This window comes from Uloborus diversus, chromosome 7 (genome assembly GCF_026930045.1).
Source record: "Uloborus diversus isolate 005 chromosome 7, Udiv.v.3.1, whole genome shotgun sequence".
Taxonomy (NCBI): domain Eukaryota; kingdom Metazoa; phylum Arthropoda; class Arachnida; order Araneae; family Uloboridae; genus Uloborus; species Uloborus diversus.
The window spans coordinates 122,477,712-122,496,373 of NC_072737.1; the positions used below are offsets into that span (position 1 = coordinate 122,477,712).

At 32.8% G+C, this 18,662-nt stretch overlaps 1 protein-coding gene across 3 annotated transcripts in view; it reads left to right on the forward strand.

The window, feature by feature from the left end:
- LOC129226587 (dachshund homolog 1-like) overlaps positions 1 to 18,662 on the forward strand; it is a 281,421-nt gene that overhangs the window by 162,453 nt on the left and 100,306 nt on the right. For all 3 annotated transcript variants that reach the window (XM_054861210.1, XM_054861212.1, XM_054861211.1), the window contains exon 3: positions 12,430 to 12,471. In XM_054861210.1, coding sequence (XP_054717185.1) covers positions 12,430 to 12,471 — 42 coding nt within the window. The remainder of the gene's footprint in view (positions 1 to 12,429; positions 12,472 to 18,662) is intronic.

Below are 18,662 nucleotides of genomic sequence, written 5' to 3' on the forward strand. Positions count from 1 at the left end.
AAAATACATTAAAACTAAAAGCCAAAGTTTAAAATTCTTAGGGAAAAGTGCAAGTTATCATACAGGAGAAACAGCGTGACGCCGCACCGTCGCAGATTCTTGAAGAGTTCTACGGACTGTTTCTGAGTAGGAAGCCATTGTTCACTTTCTGCACGAATCAGTAAAGTTTAAAGTTGAAAAATACAATCCAAAATCAAACAGAATGAAAATGTAAAAACAAAAAACATGCTTAAATCTATGATGGATTCATCAGTGGTGGAGAAGTCAATAGCATTTACTCCGGCAGTTACTTGTACGCCAGTACTCCATTTCATTTTGTAGTTTCTAAATTTAGCATTTTATTTACGAGCATTCCTTGATGATGATTTATAATAAGTGTTACACTAATCTAACTGAGTTATTTGCCGACTTTTTCTTAGATTTTTAAACTACGTTACAGGACGGCTGAAAAAAATAAATGTCACATCTACAAAAATGAAGTATGCTTTATGTGCAAGGGAAAGTCAGTTTAAATTTAATAATTTTACAAGATTAGGTTGGATTTGAAAAACAAGTCCTTGAGGACAAGCTTATTCAACTGCCAGTTGGATATCTATCAGTTCATCTTGGCCTGTTTCACTAAACGAATGTAGTCTTCTGGAGACTCTTCTTAAGATACAGTATCTAAAATTTTTATCAGTGTCATAGCTGCTATCAAATTTTTGCCTTTATATGTTTTCTTCTCTATATGTTTCGAGTATGATTAAAATTTTCTGAGATATTTAAAACTTCTCAATATTTTCATTTATTGATTATTTAATAGCACTTGTACTTAACTACCATATAACTAAAAATATTAGTCATAACTATTGAGACAGTGAGGAGCAAGTAGAATTAAGTGGACTTTTAAAATTTTAATTAAAAATTGTGCGAAGTTCAACCCGTACAGGGTTAAAACTGCGAGTAGCATGGTGAACCTTTTAAATAAAACGTTGTAGCATCAGAGGCACTCTATTAAAGGTGCCATTTTTTCACCTATAGTAGCCAAATGGCACCCTTAGAGGTACCATAGGGTACACGAGGAAACCAACTGGCACCTTCAAGGATGCCATAGAGCGCCATAGGGAGCCAAATGGCACTTATACGGTGGTGCCACTGGTGCTACACCGTTTCACCTTAAAAAGTGCCATATGCAACCTGCAGTTTCAAAAGTGTAGATATACTTTCATTGCTTTTATTTCATATTCATGCTGTGTAGCAGCTTCTTCCAATGTTACTGTTACCATATTATGTCCTTCTCCAACCATTCGTATAAGTTGTCTCAAAATTTTTAATTGTTGCTTTTGCACCCGTTTGTTGCTAGGTACTTCAATTCCTTTGGCGAGAATATTTTGGCTAGACATTAAAGAACGTTGGAAAGATAATACGTAAAAAAAAAGGTTGTGTTTTGTACGTATTTATTGCAATACATATATGTGCCTTATCTCATTCGAATCATCAAAAAATCCCATGAGAGGGCGAAGAATTAAAAAAATAATAATATTTTTTTTTCTCAGTTTCAGTCTTTGTTATTGACTTAAGTAACCAAATTCATCTTTATCCACGCTTATTTAGCGATATATGCAAAACGATGGCGAGGATGAAAAAAAAAAATCTAAATTATTTCCCGATTAATCACCGTTGCTAACAAAAGCAGAGGAATGCTGATTTTTTTCTCATCTCCAGCTTAGATCAATGAATTTTACCCCTGACTCTTGCATGGCAATTAAGTTTTCAATAAGTCATTAATTTTTTCCGCAAAAGTTCATTTTTTATCACTCTCATTTTTTAACGGAAGAACTGCATCATCTTAAAAATAGTTTAATATATTAGCTAAACGCTACCATGTGTGTACGGAAGCAGTCTCTCAAAATGCTCATTAGTACGAATTATAAATGCGGACCTCAATTTAGATTTTACGGAGAAAAAATCATCCTTTTTTTATTTTGAGTTTATGATGCCTGATAAATAAATCTAAATAAATCGTAATTAATTGCGTTTCTGTATTTTGTTCAGCCAAAACAGTGACGGAAGTGTTAGGAAAACTAATTTCACTATAAAAAAAATTATCTTAAGATATCTGTGGAAGAGTTATGATGCTAAATAATTTTTTCGAGTTTAAAATTTTTGATGAATGTGAAATTTTACAGATTCTTACTGTAGAATTATTTTTCGAAGTTATGCTGTGATTTAAAGGGAAAAAAAAGGATAATTTGTGTGAAGTGTCACTTCCTGGTTGCTTAAATGTTTCTGAGCTGATTGACGATTTTAAGTTTTTTATAAGGGTTGTGCATCGAGCTACATTTATTTTCCTATTTTGATGTTTTTAAAAATCTTAACATCTTCACTGAAATTTTTCTTAAGCATTAAATAATTTCAAATTTTTATCTCCCCCGTAAAGTACAAGCTTGTATTAGAACTTTTCCTTTTTATTCAATCATCTCTTGCATCTTTACTACAACTTAGAATAAAAGAAAAGAAAAACATTACTGATAATACGTTCCTTTGCACTAAAAATAAGGGCGGATCCAAAACTTTTCTAAACTGGAAAACTGGAGGAGGGGGAAGGATTCAATCTTTTTACATGTCCTCTACTACGTATCCTGGCTTGCAAATTTTCATTACAAATGTTTCGGGCTTCAAGTATAAATATTTCCGTAGAGTTTTCCAAACCTTTCTTCTCCTGAGTTTAACATTATGAAAGATCGTCTGAAATTGCGTTTTTTAAACTTCAATATCGTAAATTTTCCGATGGAGAGTCCCTCAAGGGAGTGGCGATCGCACCATCACCCCTCCCTTGTATCCGTCCTCGACTAAAATTAACTATTTGAACAGGAAACGTATCAATCCATGCAAAAACTTTAATCATACACAAATAGGACATTTAAGGACATTGTTAGGTTGACTAATCAGTAAGGAACTCTAAAAAGCAATTTCATTTTTTAAATTTCATAACATCGTCAAAATTGCATAACTTGGTCTGCTTTTGCACATAACAGTAAAAACATTTGAATTGATGTGTGCAATTTTTTTCTAAAAAATTGGGCGAAATTTTAGATTTCCTCTTCATTTTGGGGGGTGGGGGGTGGGGGGGCGGAGTAAATGAAAAATAGATTACTAACCCAGCGAATGAATATGTCCGCCCATGGATGAATATCACTGCTTGCTGCTTTTTAATCATTTTCTAGTCGTTTTCGTTTTGGAAGAGATAAGTTTCTAATGCACTGAAATTTTTTTTGAAACGTTACTAGTTATTTCCGTGGAACGTTTCGATATTTCACTGGTTTTCATCCATTTCCTGTAAAAATCAAATATTTTTGTTAAAAAGTTTCCTGAATCGCAACAAGTTGAGCCTTCTTGTTGGTTTAAAAAATGATGTAGCAACAGTTTAAAGATTAACTGATCTTATTTATTAAGGGCATTGCCTTCAGTCCGATTACGGTCTGTTCAGATTGACCAAACTCCCAATGAGAGTGAAATGTTTGTCTCTGGATACCATAACTTTGCAAGAATTGCGGTCAAGTAGGATGCTTGATACTTGCAATTCCGTTTTAGCTGTGGCCATGGTTGTAATAATGCTTTTCGAGTTCTTTTGGTAGATCAGGAAGGTGCTAAGCTGTTATTTTGATCCTACAAAAGTTGTCTCTGACGGTTTCATAGACATGACTGACTGCAACCTGGGAGATTTCTAAATTCTTCTGAAAGATTCCTGGATACTTTCAGGAAGTTACTGAATTTTAGCGGAAAGCGTTCCTCCTTTTTTCAAGTTATATTACCGGCGCAAATTGGGCACATTAGCTGCCCATTACTTTCCAGGAGAGTTTCTGAATTGAGGCAGTGAGAAACAAATGGGTAGAAGCGGATATTTTCAAGTTTTGAGTAAAACGCTTTTAAAGCAAAGATCTATGATTTAAAGATAAGGTACTAGGTAGGCTTTCATTGAATTTCTTTTCTAAATCCTGCTGTATAACAGCACGTACTAGCGCTACTAGTACTACCTCTTGCTTCAAAAAAGAGGAAAGGTTCACCTACCATTTGAACTGGTTATATTCAAATATTCAATTTTGCCACTTTTATCCCCTTGCTTCTCATAGCCGCAGTTGGTTTTTTAGTGTACCAATTCATCTAAAAAAAAAAAAAAAAACGAAAAAACTTATGAAACTCTTTTTTTTTTTTTTAAATACGAGTACATCTTTCCCTTGAAAGTGCTCATTCACTGATCTTACCGCCGAATCATTTCGCACGCAGAACCATCTTTCAAAAAGTTCCGTGTTCCTTTACGCAAAAGTCGAACCAAGAACCTCATCTAAATAAAATGAGCTCTGTGCCTCCCACCCTTTCGATTCGTACTTAATTGAGTGAACTGGTCATTAGCGAACACGAACAACCGTCATCAGGACTAAAAGTCCAACAGCACCGAGCAGCTATCATTAAGGTAATTGATTGGGAGAACTGTCGGTGATGAGAGATCTGGAGTTTTTCAACAATGCATCCCGCAATTACATTGGACATCAAAGAGCAAACCTCATTACGATTTGATCCGAGGTGATTATTTAGTTTTATGGGTGACTTTTTGCATTACTGAAACTTCAACTTTTAATGCAGATGTATTCAGATTTACTTTCCATCTCCATTGCTGAAAATTACCATCAAGATTTTTGTGTGATTCACATAATTATATACGTTTAATGACTGTGTGCAAAATATATGTATATTTTTCTTGGTCGTTGCTGAATTGTATGAATGTTATTTGGAATTACTAAAGCATTAACTTTTGACTGGTATATTCAAATTTATCTATCTATCTTCGAGACTTTGAATTCGTGAGAAGTTTTTATTATTATTATTATTATGTAAGAATGTACAATTAGAACTTCTTGCAATTAAAGAACTAAGTATTCCAACGTTTTACATTGTTGAAACTACAACTTTTAATGCAGATATGTTCAGATTCACTTTAAATTTCCATTGCTAAAAATTACCATCAAGATTTAAAAAGAAAAGACTGTGTGATTCACATAATTTATGTTCATTGATTGTTTGCCAAATATATGTACATTTTTGCTGTCGTTACTGAGTTTTCTGAATATTTTTTGGAATTACTAAAGCATTAACTTTTGATTGGTATATTCAAATTTATCTATCTTCGAGAATTAAATTGGTGAGAAGTTTTGTTTAATATTTAAGAATATATAATTAGAACTTCTTATAATTCACGAACTAAGTGTACCAACTTTTTACATTGCTGAAACTTCAACTTTTAATGCAGATGTATTCAGATTTACTTTCCATCTCCATTGCTGAAAATGATCATCAAAATTTTTTTTAAAAAAAAGGACTGTGATTCACATAATTATATGTTCAATGATTGTATGCTAAATATCTGCACATTTTGGCTGTCATTACTAAGTTTTATGAATTTCTTTTTTAGAATTACTAATTTTTTTTTTTTTAATTTCGGGTTTTTAACTGGGAACTTTGTTGTGAAATACCGTAAAAGTTTTGAAGTAAAGCTGAAGAAACAACGGTACAACGGTTTATGGAGAAAATTTGCTGTCGTTTGTAAAAAAATTATCGTGACTACGGATTTTATTTACTGCGTAACTTTTGTCGGTTTTGTACAACCAACAACCAGCTGCCAGTAAATGTTACGGGATGTTTTTAGTGTTCAGTGTGTTTTTTTTTTCTTTTTTTTTAAAGTTTGAAAGAGTTTTTGTAGTTTAAAAAAGATTGCAAAGTTAGGTGAAAGCGTTTGTGCAATGTTAGGTCCAAATTACTTGTAAGTGCCCAAGAAATGTATTCTAACTTATGCCCAAAGTAACGATGCGTCTTTACAAAAGTAGGCAAATATTTTTTTTAAGAAACTGAACCCTATGAGCTTCACTCACGCAGATCCCTCAATTCTACTTCTCCAAAACGCTTTTAAATGAATATTTGATCCAACACTTCACAATATCTACGGGAACATTACTGCTGAAACAACCTACTAGTCAAAACACCACACTCTCCCTATCCACAAATTTCTAATGGGGTAAAATAAAACTGGCAAACGATACATTTTGCATAGCGCCTACACTTTTTCGAATGTGCTCTTATAAAACTATGTGGCATTTCTGTCAAGCGTAAATTTTAAATCTTAAAAGCATGCGTTACTCTTTATATGAAAGAATATATCATATAAACAAATCCCAGCCCCGTATCTCTTTTCACAAAATTGTCTATGAATACTGCATCAGTGAGCGCAGAAAACGCTATAAACATCTGCGTATCTGGAGATATCGTTGTGGGGAGAAAAGTGGCTTAATGGTAAACGCATTTTTTTCGCCTGCGAAATTATTGCCTTGGATGGATTCGTGTGTCAGGTTAACAGTAAGAAATGCTGACGCATGAAAATTCTTGACGTAAATTTGGGAGACTGTTCACTGAGAGACATTCTGATGATTTTTGTCATAATTATTGTGTGCGCAAGACATGTATGTTCTGGATTTACATTGCATGTTAAATTTAAAACGATACACCCAATTAATCCCATTAATACCAGCCCATGCACTGTAGTAGCAATCCACAAAAAGATCAATCTGCGCGGATAGTCACATTCCTATGTTTCTCTTTCAATTTTTTTTTTAAATCCTTCAAAAGAGTTAGTTTTTTTTCTAATTTATTTATTATTTTTCAATCTGTAATTGGTGCAGGATATTTTTTCCCATAATGTATCAGCTGAGAAAGACTGATTTAATAAATTTTTTACTTTAACTATTTATTTATTAATTACTTATATAAATTGCTCACTTTGCCCAAAGTCTGGCCCTCGATTGGTAGATGGCGATCATATGATCCTTTGAGACAGTGCGGTTAAAACGATCGATCCGGAATATTGTATTATTGTCTGCTCTTTTCATATAGTGTTTGTTTTAATTGATAAATTTTATTTTTTCTTTCCTTTCATTTATTATTATTTTTTTCAACCGATAAATATTATCTTATTGTAACTTTGTTATTTAATAATTTATTTATTTATGAATTTCTTTCGGACTTGATAATTTTGCATTATTATTATTATTACTTCTCTTTTTTTCTGTTTCAATTTCTTTCGCATTGTACGGATTTTTTTTTTTTTTTGGTACTTTAGAGGAGGTTTTATTAATTTTATTTATTTGTTTATTTAGTCATTCATTCATTTATTTAATTTTTCGGGAAAAAAATGCAAGATTGAAAAAAATATCCACAATTATTATTTTAGAAACATAAATTTTACGGCTTAGCTTGAATAAATTTCATCAAAAAAAAAAAAAAAAAAAAAGTGGGCAGTGAAAATGACTAACAGCTAATCATCTCCTATAGCCGCTTTGATTGATCAGAAGGAATACCAGTTCCGATTTCTCAGTCATGAGCCGTAAACCACTTTTCCGCTGCTCCGGGCGTTCCCGATTCCCGCCCTATTTTATTTGCCATTTCAGTATGAAATGCGGATCGTCTTCTTAGGCTCGATGTGTCAAAGACCCATAAATGACGTCACTTGGAGAAATCCGAATAGGCCAGCAATAAACAGGAGAGTCCCGTTTTATTTCCGTTCTCTTCCTGACTCATTCCCTGCGAATGAGCGATGCGGCCGGACAGGGGGGTCAACAACCAATTGCCGACGGTATAGAGCCAACACATATGTATTGGATTTAACCCTTTACTTTACACTGTTAATAATAAAGCTGGCATTGCATAGCTTGGACTCAGACGAACTAAGTCGCTAGGTCTGGTCATTACATGCTCTTTGTTGCTGCTTAGAAGTTGCAAATTTTCTGCAATAAAGTGCGAATTCTTTTGTTTTTAAAATATTCTTCACAAATGCCCAAAAACGTTTTTTTCTGTATGTTTGTGTAACAAATGAGCCAGATTGCAATCACTCAAATCAATCAAACAATATGATTGATTAAAGCACTTACGCAATCTAAGCGAGCCAAATAAAATGAATTTAGCATAAAGAAGCAATTAAAGTGGAATCCAGAGATTCAATCGAATCAATTCAAAACTTAAACCAAAATCTTACTTAAAATCGAGACTAATTTTAAGACAGATTTTTGAAGTTTCATTATTGTGTGTAGTTGGGTGTATAAAAAGAACAATACTTTGTTGTTTACTTATTAAAATGCCAGCTATTGACAATTAAGTTACTCGTTTTCTGGCTTCCGAATATTTTCGGACACTACATTTAAAATCTTTAAGTGCAATGCACGTGTCCAAATGTTAAGTGATCATTAAAAGGTCCAGAATCGCATAGGCTGAAAGCAGGTGGGTCCCCGAGTCCAATTTTAAATAAATGGGCAATGATGCAATCGTGTCCGGTTAAAAGCAAAAAAATTGCAACATCAGAACTGCGTTATAAAGTCCGAAACAGTCGAGAGTGCAGCATAGCTTTTTTTTTTTTTTTTTAATGTGATGCATCAGAGCATGTGGCATTTCATTTTCTTTGGATCGATAAAATTTCATTTTCTACGAATATACGGTCCCTGTTACAGGCAGTCCCCTTTTTTATGAGTGTGGTGGCGATGTATGATGACAAATCCACTAAGCAAGTTCCCCTCAATTCAATACAAACATTCGTACTTACTAACATATTTCTGCTCCCCCGTGCCGTTAAAGAAATAAAGAACCTTTTTAAGCTCTCTCCCTGTCTGAGAGTTGGTTCTTTATTTCTCAAAATGGGAGGAAGTGCAGTCATTGCTTGACAGACTGGATGATAAATGTCGGAAGCGCTGACAATGAAAAGGCAATTGAAGATTTAAGGTTTAAAAATTGTATGGCTTTTTAAAGTTAATATGTGATCTTTGCTGAAGAGTATTAGAGATTCAAGATGTATTAGTAAGCACTTTGAAGACATGATTTTTTTCCATGTTATGTTATTGCTAATATTTGCAGAGTGATTGGAAAGAAGAATAGCAAAAGAAAAAAAAACACAAGTATGAGAAATTCTGTAAAATTTCTCTATTTAAATGGATGAACGAATTAGTACTGCCGGTTTCGGGAAATAACTGCAAATTTTCTTTTTCATTCTTTTTTTTTTTTTTTTTTTTGCATTTTTGTCATGTATTGTCCGTTGGCTTTGTTGTACAGACTTGCTTACTTTTTTGCTTGAAAAAAAAAAGCACGAAAAAGACCTCAAATCCCGACATTTCCCTATTGAAAGCGTTGAATCCAAAACGCGTCATATTTCTCATGTCCAAATACTCTCAGAGAGTGCGGTCTTGCACACGATGCGCAAAATTTTGAGTCTCAACTCATCCCGAAGAAAAGGATCTAAAGTTAAAACATTGAAGTTCTGTTTCTCTTTTCCTCAAGTGATCCGGCAGGAGTTGAAGCTATGCCGTTTGTTCCAACGTAATCAAAACTAAGAAGGTCTAACGAAGTGTGAAACTACGGTGTTTCCAATGCCTATTTAAAGAATCTGATTAGATCGCAGAGGGAACTGTGAGTTCGTAAAGGGTTACTCTTCATCGGAAACCCACTCTTAACCAACACGGGTTCTATTTCCTGTCAATGAGGGAAAATGTCATTAAATAAATTAACCAAAATGACCCATAAATGGTCCCAATTCATTCAGTCCCGTCAGTTTTCTGCAAAAAATTATGGTATTGAAAATTCATATCTCCACTTAAAATTAATTGTATGAGCAAATCGTAGAAATAAAAGTGAGTTCATAAAGGGTTTCTCTTCATTGGAAACCTACTCTTAATCCACATGAGTTACATTTCCGACCCATTTCCTGTCAATGAGGAGAATGTCATTAAAGATATTAACCGAAAATTTACCAAAAAAGGTATCAATCTATTCTGTTCAGTCAGTTTTCCGTAAAATATTATGGAACTTAAAATTCAAATGGCCACTTAAAACTAATTGTATGAGTAAATTGAAGAAATAAAAGTGAGTTCGTAAAGGATTGCTCTTCATCGGAAACCCACTCTTAACTCACATGGGTTCCATTTCCGACCCATATCCTGTCAATGAGGAGAAATGTCATTAATAAAATTAACCAAAATTCATCCAAAAAAGGTCTCAATCCGTTCGGTCCAGTGAGTGATGTTGACATCAGTTTTCTGCAGAAAATAATGCAATTTATAATTTATATATCTACTTAACACTAACTGTATGAGTCAATTAAAGATACGTTTGGGTTCATAAAGTGTTTCTCTTTATCGGAAACCCACTCTTAACCCACAAGGGTTTAAATTTCTGACCCATTTCTTCTTAATGAGGAGAAATGTCATTAAACAAATTAACCAAAATTTATCCAAAAGGGTCTCCAATTCGTTCGGTAGAGTTAGTTTTCTGTAAAATATTATGGAATTGAAAATATTGCTGAAAATTAATTGTATAAACAAATCGAATAAATAAAAGTGAGTTCGTTAAAGGGTTGCTCTTCATCGTAAACCCACTCTTAACCCACATGGGTTCCATTTCCGACCCATTTCCTGTCAATACGGAGGACTGTCATTGAACAACTTAACCAACATTTACCCAAAAGAATCCTAATACATTCGGTCGAGTCAGTTTTCTGCAAAAAAAAAACATGGAATTGAAAATTCAGATGTCTACTTAAAACTAATTGTATGAGTAAATCGAAGAAAGAAAAGCGAGTTCTCGCAAAGGGTTGCTCTTCATCGGAAACCCACTCTTAACCTACATGGGTTTCATTTCCTGTCAATACGGAGGAATGTCATTGAACAAATTAACCAATGTTTACCCAGAAGGATCTCAATCCATTCGGTCCATTCAGGCTTCTGCAAAAAAATATAAAATTGAAAATTTAGATTGTCCCGTTAAAACTAATTGTATGAGCAAATCAAAGAAATAAAAGTGAGTTCGTAAAGGGTTGCTCTTCATCGGAAACCCACTCTTAACCCACATGGGTTCCATTTCCGACCCATTTCCTGTCAATGAGGAGAAATGTCATTAAACAAAGGAGCCAAAATTTACACAAAAGGGCCCAGTCCATTCGGTCCAGTGAGCGATGTTGACACTCGTTTTCTGCAGAAAACCTCATTAAGCTCATCCGAGAGAGCAAATTCTCCTTCTTTTTATGTGTTTTCCTCTTTTTTATTTATATTATCCCCGCATCCCATTCATCTCTGTCATCGCACTTTAAACAAGGCAGAGATGTTCTAATAGAGAGGGTGAGAGAGAGAGAGAGAGAGCTGAGCGCTGTGTGTTGGCTTAAGCGGGTGCGAAGGGATCAGGTTTGGCCGATTCCAAGAGTTTCCGGTACTCATTCATCGATCTGACGTACAAAGAACGATTCGCTTCGGATTAATCAAGATTCTTTGTGAATAAATTATTTTCATTCGTTCCTAATCATGAACTCCAGTTGTAGCCAAAAGCCTCTTTTCTTTCACTCAAAATCCAGACAGAACTCGACTGTTTTCAAAGATTTCAAGTGTATGTTTAAACGTACGTATTTTGACTTGTTTGAACTCTATAACAAGTATATACCGTCGCCTCAGAGCAAGAGTAAGACATCTAAATCTAAAAATATCAGTAAGTATTCTTCTGTTGTTCTGAGGCGACGGTATGATGAAAAAAAAAAGGCTTTTAAAAATTCCGAAGACTTTCATCTATAGCAACAACCATGCAAAACTCGACTTTTTTCAAAGACACGAGTCTTAAAACTCGCGCTAGCTTTGATTTATTTTTGAATTTCTATTCTAAACTATATAAAGAGAAAAAAAAGCTTTTCAAACGTCCGAAGACCCCTTCTTTCACTCAAAATCCATACAGAAGGCTATTTTCAAAGACTTCATGTGTACAATATACTCACGTGTTTTGACTTATTTTTGAATATTTCTCCTGCTTTGAACTTTATAACAAGTATATATGGTGAGAAAAAGCTCTTAAAATGTCTAGAGACCCTTTCTTTCACGCAAAATCCATACAGAACTCAACTATTTTCAAAGACTTCGCGTGCATTTTAAAACGTACGTGTTTGAATTGGTTTTGGAACCTGCTTTGAATACTATGATACATAATAACTATTTATGGTGTAAAAAAATCTTTTAAAAATACCGAAGGCCCTTTCCCTCTTGCACAATCCATACAGAACTCAACTATTTTCAAAAGATTGATAGCTCGGTGGATATATTCTTTGTTTACTCCAGAAAAAATCAGAAATTTCACAAATTAATACTGATTTCAGTTCAAGCTTACTAATATCATGCAACTTTCACAGATTCTTAAAATTTGTCAGTTTCCGTGAAACTTTAACTGACCATCATAACTGTTTTCTATCTAAAAAAGCAAAAGAAAAAGAAAGAAAAAACTTTAAAAAAAAAATGTTTTCCTTCAGTTAGGATTATTTTTGTGATACATAAATTAGTGTACTCAAAATGTACTAAAGCATTTAAATAATATTATTTTTTTCCATTACAGATCAGGGACTTTACTTGGACTCCAAGAGATACAGATCTGAAGGTAGATATACATTTTAGAATTTAATACCGCAATCGAAAGTTCAGGACAAATGAATGTGGCACGATAACACTCTTTGCACTTTTTGTTATGAAATTTATGGTTACATAATTTTGTACTCGCCATGTAGTTTAGTATAAGATTAAAGTTTTTCCTAAACACAAAAATACGTTTAATAGAATTTTTTTTAAAAATTGGCAATTTTTTTGAAAAGTAATATATTATTAATTAATTAATTTTCAAACTATTTTTTAATTTAAGGAACAATGTTTCTTCGAAACGTTTTCGAAATCCAATGCATCTTATTTCGAAAATTGTTTTCAACTTACAATTTAGTAACCTCCGTTCCGGAAAGTTGTTGATGTTTTTGTTTTTTTCTGTCAGTAAATTTGAATTCAATTTGCAATCTAGTTTTATTAACAGAAAAGTAGTGAAAATTGTTTTACTGGAAATCAGAAATTTCTGAAATTTAGACTGATTTCAGTTCAAGCATACTAATCTCATGCAACTTTCACAGTTTCCGTGAAACTTTAACTGACCATCATAACTGTTTTTCTATCTAAGAAAAGCAAAAAAAAAACTTAAAAAAATGTTTTGCTTCAGTTAGGATTATTTATGTGATATATAAATTAGTGTACTCAAAATGTACTGTGTGCAAATGTAAATTTATTCAAGCTTTCTGAATAAGTAAAATAGCGAAACGAGGTGAAATGACTTCAAATTATATTTGAAAAGGTTAATTTTAGAAGCAATTTAGAATATCTTGCAAATGCTTTGACAAAAAAAGTCATTTCTGAAAGCATTTAAAATAAACATTTTGAAATTATTTTTGAAAATTTCGAATTCAAATATTTATATTCATGCGCTTTAAAATTAAAACATTGTCATGAATGAAGTCGAGGTGTATGTAAAAAATATTCAGTTAAAAAATAATTCAATCTTAAGAAAAAAAAAGGAAAAAGCTTTTAATAAAATAAAAGTCACTTTTTTAAAAAATATTAGAAATAGTTTTTCGCACTTTTTCATTACTAAAATTACTTTTATTTTCATTTTATTTATATTTATTTATTTTTTAGTTTAATGCTTTTCGCAATGGATTTTTAGATTTTTTTTTTTTTTTTTTTGACGAGCTTAAATTGACTGTTTTATTTAATTGAAAAAAAAACTGCAGTTTTATTCAAGAAAATTAATTGTTGCTTCCATCCAAACAGGTGATTTTAAAAGAAAAAAAATCATTAACGGTCTACCTGAACCACCTGTTTCCCCCTAAACACCTTTTCATAATGTATAAACATTAAACTGGCGAACAAATCTTTCTCTTTCATTCATTGTCTTTCCTGTAGCTACTTCCTATCCACTGTCGCAATAATTACGGACAATACCATACTATCATTTTAAGTCAGATTTTGTCGCGTGTATTACTCTGTCACGCGTTTTCATAAAGTGAGGCCAACTAACGCATGCAGGGGCTAAGTGTGGCAATTATGGAGTGAAAAACACACACTTTTTGATAAAAGTATAGCTGTCCATTGTTACGCATTCTTTGCTTTTGCAGCTGTTTGCATTAGATACTCATTTCCACCAAAAAGCAACAGTTTCTGCACTGCGCTGCACGCGTCAATTGTGATTTGGCGGTCGATGTGGTTTGGTGGTGCCATATAATTCATTTTCACTGTTAATGAATCAAATTCGTGATAGTGGAACGGTAGCATTTAAACGTCATAGCGTAAATGATAACTTTTTTTTTTTTGAGCTAAAAGTTTCCATGTCTAATAAAACATAAAACAACTAAAACTTATCCTTTTCCATCCTTATGTTCCTTAAGTAAAAACAATCATCAATTATGCGAATATGTGCATGGTCGTTACTCGTCATTTTTAACTATTATCAATCCACTGTCATATGGAGATCACCTTTTTCCAAGTGCACTAGAACTTCAACTATCCGTACTTCGACTATCCGAATCACTGATTACCTGAATAGTTTTCAGAATTTCAGAAAAAAAAGTAACACAGATTTTTAAAAAGATTACACAACGAAACTAGAGGCGCATAGTAAATATTATTGGAATGATGCATCATCGCTTCATAGTGCAGTTCTGTGTTATTGATTTCTCATGTATACCACTTGTATACGCTTAACATGTAAAAGTGTTGACTTTCCCTTTAATTAACCAAAAGCTCTTTTTCTTTTAAAATATTTTTTTTTTCAATTTTCAACACACATACAGTGATTTATTCAAAAAACTTCTTAATTAAAATCCAACTATCTGAATTTGTGATTATCTGAAAGGGTCCGGTCTCAAATGATTCGGATAATTGGAGTTCCACTATCTTATAATCGGTGGTGTTTGATTTCAAATAAATTCCTACAAAAATCCTCAATTCGTCAAGCCACATTGCTCTAAAGCATGCCTCTATTAACTGGACAACCAAGTTCTGCTCTTTTTGGTAACTGTCTTGTTTTACTATTTCTACATACTAACGCTTTTTTAAAACTATTTACTGCAAATAATAGCTGTGAATGCCAGATATGGTTTGACCTTCGACGAAACTTTCCAGGAATCTTAGAGAATTATTTCCAAAACGACTCATATAAAAAAAAAAAAAAACTTATACTTTTTGCATGAATCGTTTAAAAGTCAAGTCTGTTTTTTTTTTTTTTTTTTTTTCAAATTTTATATTTTCCGATTTTTACATATCTTAATGAAACAAACAGTATAAAGTTTTTTTTTTTTTCTACGTTAGGCAACCATTTTTTAAAGATTATATTTTTCACGGCATATTATGTTTCATGATCTCTCGAGTACTCTTGGAAAAGTTAAATTCCTAGTGCAGTCCGCACCGAATAGAGCCCAGGTGTCTCCATCTGGTGAGAAAATGGGTTTCGAAATTCTGTGGTAATTGTAATCTGTCGACACTGGTGCTACGTGAAAGAATGAATGCTATATCGAGGGATCGCGTTAAATGTGCAAAAGGAAGTTCTTATAACACAGATCCATTAAAAAGGGAAAAAAATATCATGTTTCATAGTAAATAAAACGTATCTATTAATAAAACATACAATTTCAGAAATCTTTATTTCGGGCATACTTGACTGCACCAGATTCTGTAAAACATTTATATCTTTTATAAATATTTTTTCCAGTTTCATTTTATGATACATTACTTCTTTAGCACACCAGTAATTCAATATGAAAGATTTTAGAAGTTCAATTGTTACGTGAGGCATTGCAGACGTACAGTACACGAAAGAAATTATCTTCACAGTTTCCGTGTTACAGAACCCGTCTTCTGAATTCACAATTTTGTGCTTTTCTGACATTTCTTTCGGAAAAAATATGACCTGATGTATCAATTTTATTGGAAAGCAGTAGTCTTATTTCATAGGTTTCATTCCAATGCTACAATGTTCTTATGACAATACCTGTGAAGATGAATGTTTTGATACCTTATGAAAGATTTGGAAAATCGAGCTCAGATATTGAAAATGACAGCATTGGATAAAAAAGTTCCCAACTATTTCAAATACAGTATTTCAGTAATAAGATTCAAAAGTTTTCATTCTTCATGTTTCGTCGATATTTTTTAGTGATTTCATTGTTAAGGATTTCTATTCTTTTTTTTTTCTGCAAGACATTCAGCACTTCAGTTCAATTCTTCGTTTCTCATCTTACACAATGTTTGTCAAAATGTATCTTAAAATATTGTGAATGAAGTAGTTAAAAATGTGCGCAGTAAATGGCACAATCTTATGAATTGAAGAACAAAAATTTCTTTCAAAAAAATTTGAAATAACATACAATTTATTTGTCCATTCAAGAGAAAATCAATGTCTTCTTTGCTTCACAATAATATTAAACGCTAAAAATGTTTTCAAAGTTTTAAACGGCTATTTGGACATTATTTAGATAATTAAAAACGTGTAATGGTCTTTTAAAAAAAAGTTATTTCGTTTAACAAAACGGTTTTCAGGACTACATCCTTCCAGTGACAAAAAAAATATCTCTTAATTTTCTTGTTTCTAGTCTTGCTATTAGCACTTGTAGCATTGACGTAGTCGAAAACATTTCGTGGTAAACTTATTCATTGTGAATTCTTAATTTATCGAAAGTAATGTTTTGACGAGTTCAAATATTTTAGACGCTACGTAGGTGCTTGTTCCTTTTCATTTACTTTTTATGATACATATGTATGCAAGTACATGAATTTAGGATAATTAATAAAGAAAAAACATCCCTCATTTTTTGAGATTTCACAAATGTACGAAACTTTTGTGACCGTAGCTCCTAGACCAAAATTTTGCATTCACCACAACTATTCCTTAACCCTTAACGTAAAAACAATATTATTGTCTAGCAGTAAGAAAAAAAGACATTATAAATGTGCAAATTTGCAAAAAAAAAAAAATGCAGACACTTTTTTTCGGGGTTTCATCAACTTTTTCAATTTAAAAACGCTACAAAGTGAAACAAAAGAAAGTTAATATAATCTAATAGTTAATTCCATTGCTCTATTTATAAATATATTTACCAGTTAAACTGTCTACACTGTTAAAAATTCAGGAAACTTTTATGGCAAAATATTACTGTAAAATGGAGTGTTTACAGCACAGAAAAAATTTACAGTAAATTGTACCGAGAAAAAAAAACAATTGCAGCTCCAATTGATACAGCACGTGACTTACAAAGCGAAGCAGATATCACCGTATTTTCGTGTCCAAGTCGTATGGTGGGCAGCAAAGTCGCCTACCAATTTAAGGGTCCAGAGATCGAACCAGCTCTTCGCATTTTGCGTTTATTCTACCGTAAAATTTTACAGTAAAATAGAATTTTACGGTAAAAACTACTGGCAACATGGATGCCAGTAACGTTTATCGTAAAATTTCAGGATTATTTTTAACAGTGTATTGATCTCGTTGCTTTAGTCGGATAACTTTACATTCATAATAATCCCCTTAATCGGCACTAAAAAAGGGAGTTCCTAAAACCCCGGAACTCGTGCCTACAACTTGTTTCAAAGTGCACTTTAAATAGTGTTTTACTTACTGTTACTTTATAGAACAAAGATATTTATTAATTTTTTATAATAGTGATTATTTATTTAATGATATTATTTCAACAAAGAATTTTCTTGATAGTTTCAGTAAGGGTTTCCTACGCTACGAATTTAATAATAAAAGTCATTGTCCATATAGCACAACATATCGGTCACGGCTAATTTTAGAACAGCCATTTTGATCCGTAATTCCGTCCATTTATAACGCTTATTTCAATTTCCGATGCAGTCAAACCAAAACAATACTTAAACGTATGATTTCTCGATTCGGTTGGGCGACACTCGTTTCCTTTCGAACGCTTCCATAATTTGTCTGCCGCAGATAGAACATTGAGATTCTTTCGTGACCCAGCTGTCAGTAAGGTTCGGTTCGTTCTGAAAAAGAAAAACACTCTCCCCACTAATTATAGGGATGGTCAGCGGCCGCTGTGTCAAGCCATATAGTCTTCTATGACCAGTATTAAAGCACAGGTTAGGGGGTTGAACATATTGACAAATGTTACAGTGGCACGTGTACATTTGCGTGGTTGTTTTTTAGAAATGTCAATGTCACTTGAACGCATTATAAATTGGAATTGTGAGAATTGTGACTTGTTCTTTAGTTGTTCCGTCAGAAAATCTGTAAGTCGGAGCGTAAAAGAAATCTTCAAAGATAACAATTGGTTTGGTTCAAATTTATGCTAAAGTGCCAATGCCATTTGGTTACATTTTGATTGTAATTTTATGAATTGAGCCTTTTTTTTCCTTGTTAGATCAAAAAACTTGTAAATCGTACAGTAAAGAGATCTTTTCTAGGCGAGCAATTGGTTTGGTTCCAATGCATGGTAAATAGTTCTATATTAATTTCAGCTTTATTTGGATGCATTTTGTTTAAAACAGCTTCAATTGAGACTTTTTTTTTTTTTACTTGTTCAGCCAGAAAATTTGTAAACCAGTGAGTTACGAAAGTTTTTCGAGGAGAACGATTGTTCAGGTTAAAATGTCCGGTAAATAGTTTTTAATAATCTCGATGGCGATTCGAAGCATTTTTATTGGTATTGTTAGAACCCAAGACTCCTTCTTTACTTGCTTGCCAAACATTAGTGCCAAACCTTAACTTTATGGGAAAAGCAATTGGTTTGACTCCAATGTCAGGTA